At 42.0% G+C, this 8921-nt stretch overlaps 1 protein-coding gene across 1 annotated transcript; it reads left to right on the top strand.

Annotated features, from left to right (window-relative positions):
* The first annotated feature begins 1750 nt into the window (after nucleotides 1–1750).
* On the top strand, nucleotides 1751–7960 carry LOC118384435 (ATP synthase F(0) complex subunit C3, mitochondrial-like). The gene is made up of 5 exons (XM_035770978.2): nucleotides 1751–1895; nucleotides 3514–3561; nucleotides 6240–6320; nucleotides 7216–7394; nucleotides 7636–7960. The coding sequence occupies exons 2-5, from the start codon at nucleotides 3523–3525 to the stop codon at nucleotides 7748–7750; spliced, it is 414 nt and encodes a 137-aa protein (XP_035626871.1). The 5' UTR covers nucleotides 1751–1895; nucleotides 3514–3522; the 3' UTR covers nucleotides 7751–7960.
* Nucleotides 7961–8921: the final 961 nt, after the last annotated feature.

Here is an 8921-nt window from a genome sequence, read left to right on the forward strand (position 1 = left end):
TTGGTCACCTCCCTGACCAAGGCCCTTCTCCCCCGATTGCTCAGTGTGGCCAGCTCTAGGAAGAGTCTTAGTGGTTCTAATCTTCTTCCATTTAAGAATGATGGATTCCACTGTGTTCTTGGGGATCTTCAATGCTGCTGACATTTTTTGGTCCCCTTCCCCAAATCTGTGCCTCAACACAATCCTGTCTCGGCGTGCTACGGACAATTATTTTTGACCTCATGGCTTGGTTTTTTCTCTGACATGCACTGTCAACTGTGGGACCTTTTATAGGCAGGTGTGTGCCTTCCAAATCTTGTCAAATCAATTGAATTTACCACAGGTGGACTCAAGTTGTAGAAACATCAATGATAATCAATGGAAACAGGATGCGCATGAGCTCAATTTCGGGTCTGAATGCTTATATAAATGAGGTATTTCATTTATTTATTTTTTATAAAAATTTGCACACATTTCTTAAACCCTGTTTACACTTTTTCATTATGGGGTATTGTGTGTAGATTGCTGAGGAATTGTTTTTATTTAATCAATTTTAGAATAACTCTGTAACGTAAGAAAATGTGGAGAAAGTCAAGGGGTCTGAATACTTTCTTAAGGCACTGCATATGATGTCATTTAGGGCTCTGAATGATGTGGAGTGTTGCTGGCCTTTTTACTCCACCCATTCCGTTGACAGCCAAATCACATTACATGTGTGCTTACTGCACTAAAGAAAACCAAACATGCTCACTGAATTGAAGGGCAACTACACAAAAAAATCAACGTTTCTTCAGTTTTTCTCAGATGTCAAAAGTCACCCCCTGATGTAGTTTAAGCATTGTTGTGAACACAGAAAATCTAAATGTTTTGTTTTTCTATTTAAAAAAGCGTGAAAACTGGGGGAAATCTGAAAAAAAATAGGGAAATCTGAACCTGTAAAATCAAAACCAGGAAAACAGGATTTGGGAGAAAACATAAGTAGGTAAAACATTTCTACGGATTTTAGAAGGCCCGACCAATGTTTTTGGCTTTGCATGACTGCACCTTAAAGTGTGTGTTATCCTGCAGCATAGCACTTTTGGGGAAGTTGAGGTTAGGTCCAATATCGACTACACACCCAAGAGGGAAAGAGGTTCCGCCATCCTAGAAATGTTTTAGTGAAATATAATATATCAAGTTTAGCAAACACTTTTATCCAAAGCAACTTTCAGTCATGCATGAATAATGTTTCAATGATGGTTGGTGTCGGGAATTGAATCCAATATTCTGGCGTTGCAATGCTCTACCAAGATGCATATTTTGTGAAGCCTCAATTGAATGATTATTATTAGGCCATTATTAAGCGATGTTTGTGTCATATTTGACATAGTGGGTTATGTCACATTTGACATTGGTGGTTATGTCACACATTAATGCCACATTTATGAACCCTTTATAAAGCATGACATACGGTTATAGATGATTTGTATAAGTCATAAGTAATTTAAAGCGTACCAATTCCTTTACTCCTAAAATGTTGGAAGTAGGCGGGACGTCCTATACACTGTCCAATAGAAATCAAGGACACTGGATGTAGTTTGAAAGGTTAACGGGAATATGGTCCAATGGGGAAAGGAAATAGGATTCGAGTCCATTCTTACCATACGTCAGCGTTTGAGTCACCCAGCCGCCCTAAATACTGTCAACCAATTGCAAGCATTGTAGTTCATTGAAAGCTCCACTATAGGCTAGGTTAAAAGTAGTGACAAGCTAAACAGGAAATCACAGTCGAAGGAGGTTTCCTTTTGTCCAATGGACGTTTAGGACGTGGTAACTAAGATTATAAATGACAAGGTGACAGCTGTCAGAGTGCACATTGACTGCTGCTGTGAGCGAGAATTAGTAATCTAGGACCCCGTGTGTACTGTAACATTAAGGTGAGTTAATAATTTAGGGTTTCAGTGTGACGCATTATTTTGTCATTTCGGTATGGTTATAATCGCATTGTGAATATTTTGAAATGTTCTGTCAGCATTGCGGGGGCGAATATAAATGGTTAGCATGCTAGCTAGCCATGCAATGTAGGTGAAGTTGACGGCCATTCAATGATTTCTTCCAAAAATGACATTTTACAGTGAATATATTCGTACTGTAGAATTCTTACCCGAGAATTGTCTACATGGTCAGCCGCGAATACTGTTGGGAAGTAAACATGCAAATATTAATATGCGAAACCATGCCTTTTGGGGTACAACCGATTCTAAACTGCGGTGAAGCTTCTGCAAAATGTCTGACTTGCTCGTCCATATCTGGGCCTAGTGATCCAGTGCATGTTTTCGGTCATTATGGATTCATGTCTCCGAGGATTGTGAAGGACGTTTAACAATTTGTGTCAATATCTAGTCCTGTACCAAATGCAGCGTCCTTGTATTTAAATCCTGTATTGGTGTCTGAGGGTCATTTTTGACCTTCACGTCTCGAGCTGGCTAGCCAAATCCTCCCACCTATCTAACGTTAGCAGTGTCCGTCTGAAGTATATTACATTTAGCTAGCTATGGCTAACAAGCTACCCGGGATATCCAACCAACGTTTCATGCTTTCATCTCTTTGCAAATCGCTGCTACCCTCATTGCATGTGAAATGGGTCTAATAAGCCACATTCAAGCATGGACAATTTAGTTTAAGTTTCCCCCATGGTGATTCCTTCCGTTGTCATTCGTGCTAACTACCTGCCCAGGGGCGGAATGGCGACAGGGAAGGAGGGGGGTGTACTGTATTAAAGCGTGTGGTGTTTTTTTTACCATGAATTTAGCTAGTTTATTATTATTTTTTAACACTCATTCAAGCATAGCTAAAGGCTAGCTTGCCTGTCTGGGTCATATGTGCACTGGTGCTACCTACACAATTGGATTAATTAGCATTAGACATCTCTGGAGTCGAAGTTGATCATCGTTTAACTCTCCACTTAGTGTTTTGAAAGGATCTTGTTTAATGCTTTACTGTCATTTGCTTTGGGCTCTTCAAATCAAATTCAAATCAAATCAAATTTATTTATATAGCCCTTCGTACATCAGCTGATATCTCAAAGTGCTGTACAGAAACCCAGCCTAAAACCCCAAACAGCAAACAATGCAGGTGTAAAAGCACTTGCCACATTCAATCAAGCCTTGCTATTTTCATGCATTTTCACTTAACTAATCTTATGACATTGGTGTAAAGATTGTAACTTGATTCTTTATTTGCGCTGAGTTGTAACCTTGTGATTCTACATTCAGACTTTACAACAGAACCTTAGTCTGCCTTTTGCGCATCCACTTCCCTGATGCACATGGTCAAATGCTTGATGCATGGTCAAACCTACAGCTCAGGTCACCATTACTGTACCTTTAGCAGGGCTGTAGTTAATGGAAGTCATGCACAACTCTTAACTTTTTTTTTTTTGGGGGGGGGGGTCCAAATGACTGTGATTAAAGATGCCTGTTGAATTGAGAGGACATTTCATGGTGGTGCAAATTAGCAGTTCAAAAAAATGTAAAATCTCATCTCTCTCCACAGGCACCAGCCATGTACGCTTGCGCTAAGTTTGTCACCTCACCTGCTGTGGTATGTATTCTTTGACACTACAATGTCACTGTTTGATCCTCTACCAGTCGTACCTTATCAGTCTAGATCTATAGCACTTACAATCCTGTTTAGCTATAAGATGCGCAGCAAATGATTGTCCTTGGTAAGGAATATCACATTTTATGTCACATGCAACGAATACAACAGGTGTCAGGATGCTCTCGATGGTGCAGCTGTAGAACTTTGAGGACCCATGCCAAATCTTTTCAGTCTCCTGAGGTGGAATAGGTTTTGTTGTGCCCTCTTCATGACTGTCTTGGTGTGTTTGGACCATGATACAGGGATGCAAACTAGTCACATTTCGGCTAAATTTGCCGTTTTGAATCCAAAATTGGTGACCTACGTGATTCGTGTTGGTCCGATGGGGGCTGGGGGGGCTTTGGCTCACTACTGTCTGTAAGCGAACGAGTGATTTGCGTTTGAAGCATTAACGTTGGATGTATCCAAGGCTCAGCCAATCGTTCACACAACGGAATGCAGCAGGTGACTGAAGAGACAACCAATTTGCTAGTTAAATCATCAGCGTGAGGGAGAAAGTTTGATTTCATGGTGTGAAAATTAGCTTGCTAATAAAGTCAGACGGCTAATGTTGGTAACATAACCAATTCGCTATAGTATTAACTGGTTTACTATTCCTTGCCGTTCCTCAAGTTATTATGCGTTAACGTTGCTTCCTTGTAATCTGTTTTTGAAATGTTAACAAACTAACCACTATCTGTTAACCACATACTGTAGAGGGAAAGGGTTAATTTTCAGAATGGGAGAATTTGGTGTTAATGAGGTTTTGCTTGTTAAACAAGTGGATTCAGGGATCAAGTGTAGCAGGGCCTGGCTTAAGCTGGATGCCACTATAGAGGTGAAAGGAACACAACACTTTTTAATACAGTGGGTAGAAAGGGGGATGCCAGGTCTACTCACTGCCTGAAAGAGATCAATTATGCCAACAAAGGGTATCATGCGCTGCTGGCACATTGTACACTTTGCCTGTGGACCTCTGTTCTACAATGTAATGTGCAATGTAGCCTAAAGATATTGCTTTTGTTGCGTTGAACTTGACAGTAACCTGTGTGAGGGAGGATTATACATTTTCTTTTACTCAGTGAATGTTATTTTTGCACATGTTGCCTTGTGCACTTGATCGTGTACTATAGTGGCCACTATAATAGAGCAAAAGTAGGCATTCTATTTGTTCCATTCTATTTCTACTTTAAGATTATTATTTTTCCACCAAGTGCAATATTTAGGTGTGTGGTCAAGTGTTCTAGGCTCTCATGGCTAACTGCAATATTAGTGTATTGTTTTTTTCTTAAGGCTTGTGTAATTTGCAGTGAAGTCCAGGCAAACATTGGATTGCTTTCTTTACATTTTTAGCTGTGAGTTAAGTTCACATTAACCACTTTATTTTACATAGACTGATCCTGTAGATCATATTTGTTCCATTAGTTAAACTGCATTTCCCCCTAGCAGGGACTATATATTTTTCATGTTTCAGTGCAAAAAAGTGTTTCCTTTCTGGGCCCTCACCAGCTTGTGTCCCTGCTGATCTTTTGCTGGTTATGTGGACACCAAGGAACTTGCCGCTCTCAACCTGCTCCATTACACCCCATCACTGGGAATGGGGGCGTGTTCAGTCCTCCTTTTCCTGTAGTCCACAATCCTCTCCTTTGTCTTGATCACGTTGAGGGAGAGGTTGTTATCCTGGCACCACAGGGAGTACAGGAGGACTGAGCACGCACCACTGAGGGGCACCCGTATTGAGGATCAGCATGGTAGATGTGGTGTTACCTACCTTTACCACCTGGGGGCGGCCCATCAGGAATTCCAGGATCCAGTTGCAGAGGGAGTTTAGTCCCAGGGTCCTTAGCTTAGTGATGCGCTTTGAGAGCATAATGGTGTTTACTGCTGAGCTGTAGTCAGTGAATGGCATTCTCACATAGGTGTTCCTTTTGTCCAGGTGGGAAAGGGCAGGTGTGTGCAATAGATTGCATCGTCTGTGGATCTGTTAGGGTGGTATGCAAATTGGTGTCGAGTCTAGAGTTTCTGGGATAATGCTGTGAACTATGACTAGCACATGAGATGAGAAAGCACTTTTTTTAAAGGTTGATTGAAAGAATAGTCTATGGCAGTGTTACCTGTATGCATGACCAGTGGTCAGCTGGGGATATATTGGGACAACATCACCTTGTAGGCTAATCTAACCCTATAGTACTCAGTTTTTACTAAGGAAAAGATTTGGATTGATCATGACATGACACCGGTGCACCTGACTCGGTTCCAGTACCCCTTGTATATAGCCCCGCTATTGTTATTTACTGCTACGCTTTAATCATTTATTCTTAGCTCTTACTTTTTATGTATTTTCTTAACTGCATTGTTGGTTAAGGGCTTTTAAGTAAGCATTTCAATGTAACCTGTTGTATTTGGCTCATGTGACAAATCAAATTTGGTTTGACATTGCCGTTCTACCAGTCTTCATGCCTCTAATCGTCCTAGACGTTAGACTATTAGATGCACCTCTAGGGTCATAATCTTTGCCTGCTCCAGAACTCACTTCCGGGTAATCTACGTTTGGTAGTCTGTTAGTAATGATTGTAAGTAGAGCTTGTTACACGCTTTTAAGTCTGTCTAGGAGTCTGATGTGTAGTTGTCTCTTGCAGCTGCGTGGGGGGTCCAGAGTCCTCGCCCGGCCAGTCTCGGTCTCAGTCTTCAACAGACCTGAAGCCAGAAGTGAGCAGCAGGTAAGCCTCTCTTCAAACCCAGATTAAACCCTGTGACCGAAGCGTTGACAGTTCGGTGCTTAGGTTTGTGTAAACCTTTTGCCAATTGCCCCTTTGTGTTAACCTGAAACCATTTATTAGGCTATTTTTATGTTCATAAAATTTAACTCATCATTAACCCTTATTGCCTCTTCAGTTGTATTTATCCTTAACACCAGGCTACTTTAAATCCCTGTATGGGGAAATACTAACATGGCCAGTGCTTAAGTAAGACTGGTATCCAGGCTGTCCTTGTGACCATTTCCAAGGATCCCTTCAGGACTCTCAGTGCGACCATTTTACTCAAATATCCGCCTTAATGTTTTTCTGTCCTACCCGGAATTTAAATGTAGGAGCACCAGTGTGCCTTTTATTACATGAAATATTTTTCATAGTGCTCCTAAACTTCTTTGTGCCTACACACATGTTCCTTGTAAAAATAAGATCAACTTAAAAAAGGCACTGGAGCACTCTGCACTTGTTGCCCTTGACTGGTCTCTTGAGCAGCACTTTAAACCTCTGCACTAGTCTGTTCTTCTTGATAGGTTCTGTTCTGGGCCTTTATTCAGTGGGGTCAATGTACTACTCATACACCGTAATAGTACTGAAATGTATTACGCCTTAGTTCCTTCTGTTCCATAACATTCCACTCCTAAACAAACCCCAGTTCCAGATGTGTCCCTAGCCCTTATCTGTTATTACATATCAGTTCAGACTACCAGAAGGGTCAAGATGAAAGCAATAGGGAGCTAAGCTTCCATTGTTTTGGAGTGGTGGGCTATTATACTATCTACACCTGTCAGGTGGCCTCAGGTCCATTTCAGTCTCTAGCTCTATGTTCTGATTTTGACACTGCTGCACCCTGCATCTTCCCCAGGCCCTGTTGCCTGTCAGTGAGGCTTCTCTTCTAACCCGGGGGTTCCAGACCAGCGCTATCTCCAGGGACATCGACACTGCCGCAAAGTTCATCGGTGCTGGAGCCGCCACAGTGGGTGTGGCGGGATCAGGGGCTGGAATTGGAACTGTGTTCGGTAGCTTGATCATCGGCTATGCCAGGTAACTGATGAACAAAAAGGATTCAATCGTTTGTGGAAGTGGGCGGATATTGAAGCAAAATTGGATGCAGATCATTGATTGTGGGTGGCAGGGAAATGCTAACATTTTAGCACAAGATTATTGGAGAGTGAGCCGGATCCTATTAATTTGGGTTCATGTCATTAATGAACAAATTGCTACTGGTGCTGTCGGCCAGCCTAAATCATAACTTCCAGTCCTCTCCTCTTTGTCTCTCTGACAGGAACCCCTCCCTGAAGCAGCAGCTCTTCTCCTACGCCATCCTGGGCTTTGCCCTGTCTGAGGCAATGGGGCTCTTCTGTCTCATGGTGGCGTTCCTCATCCTGTTCGCTATGTAATTTAGTCTCTCCCATCCCTGTCACCTCCCTTCTCCCAGGGAATTGGAACTCTTGATGCGACGCTCATGAGGCCGTGGCACCGCCATTCCAATCAAAATCTACAATTACAAATCCTGCCTTTTTATGTTCCCCTTTTTTTCAGAAGTTTCACGTAAGAGCTCGCTTTGATTTAGACTGTCTGTCTGAATAAATGGTTGGGATAACTATAAACTTGTCAGTCCTTATTTTCAGTGGTGTTTGGGTGCTGGACTTGAAGACATGTAAAAGAGTAACTAAAAGTACTTGTTAAATTGTCACATTGAATACAATATAAGCTAAATGTACTAGTACAGGGATGAGGTTTCAACTTCCTGTTGAGTTTCAAATAATAGAATACACAAGGTGCAATTTCAATAAAATGTAGTTGTGCATCAGCAGTCGCTTTAATAGCCCATGTCACGCAAAGCATCTTTAGATTTAGCTTAGTCTCAAACTAAGGTACTATGTGAACTTGTAGGATTTGAGGGGGGGCGTTTTGATCATCAGTTATATTAAAAACTGCAAGCATTTGCCTCCCCTATGGCAATGTGTAGAATTTCAGGAAACTTTTAAACACTATTTTTGGGGTCTTCACTGTCACGAGCAGGGCTGATAATGGTTTGCTCGCAGGGTGGTGGGTACGCAGAGCCACTGCAGATCGAATTTATTTTTGTTTCCCCCTACCCCAATTAAAGTTTCCATCCCTCTACTAGTTTATACAGTGTAGAAAACATTAGGAACACCTTCCTAATATTGAGTTTTGCCCTCGAACGGCCTCAATTTGTCAGTGCATCGACTAGGTGTCATGCGTTCCACAGCGATGCTGGCCCACGTTGACTCCAATGCTTCCCACAGTTGGCTGGATGAGCTTTGGGTGGTGGACCGTTCTTGATACACACGGGAAACAGAGTGGAAAAACCCAGTAGCGCTGCATACATACTCAAACTGGTGCGCCTGGCACCTTCCCCATACCCCGTTCAAAGGCACTTAAATATTTTGTCTTGTCATTCACCCTCAATGGCACACAATGTCTTGAGACTTAAATCTTTATTTAACCTGTCTCCCCTTTGTCTACACTGAAGTGGATTTAACAGGACATCAAGGGATTATAGCCATCTGGTCAGTCTGTCAAAGAAAGCATACTTTGTACTTT

This window comes from Oncorhynchus keta, chromosome 5 (genome assembly GCF_023373465.1).
Source record: "Oncorhynchus keta strain PuntledgeMale-10-30-2019 chromosome 5, Oket_V2, whole genome shotgun sequence".
NCBI classification, from domain to species: Eukaryota; Metazoa; Chordata; class Actinopteri; order Salmoniformes; family Salmonidae; genus Oncorhynchus; species Oncorhynchus keta.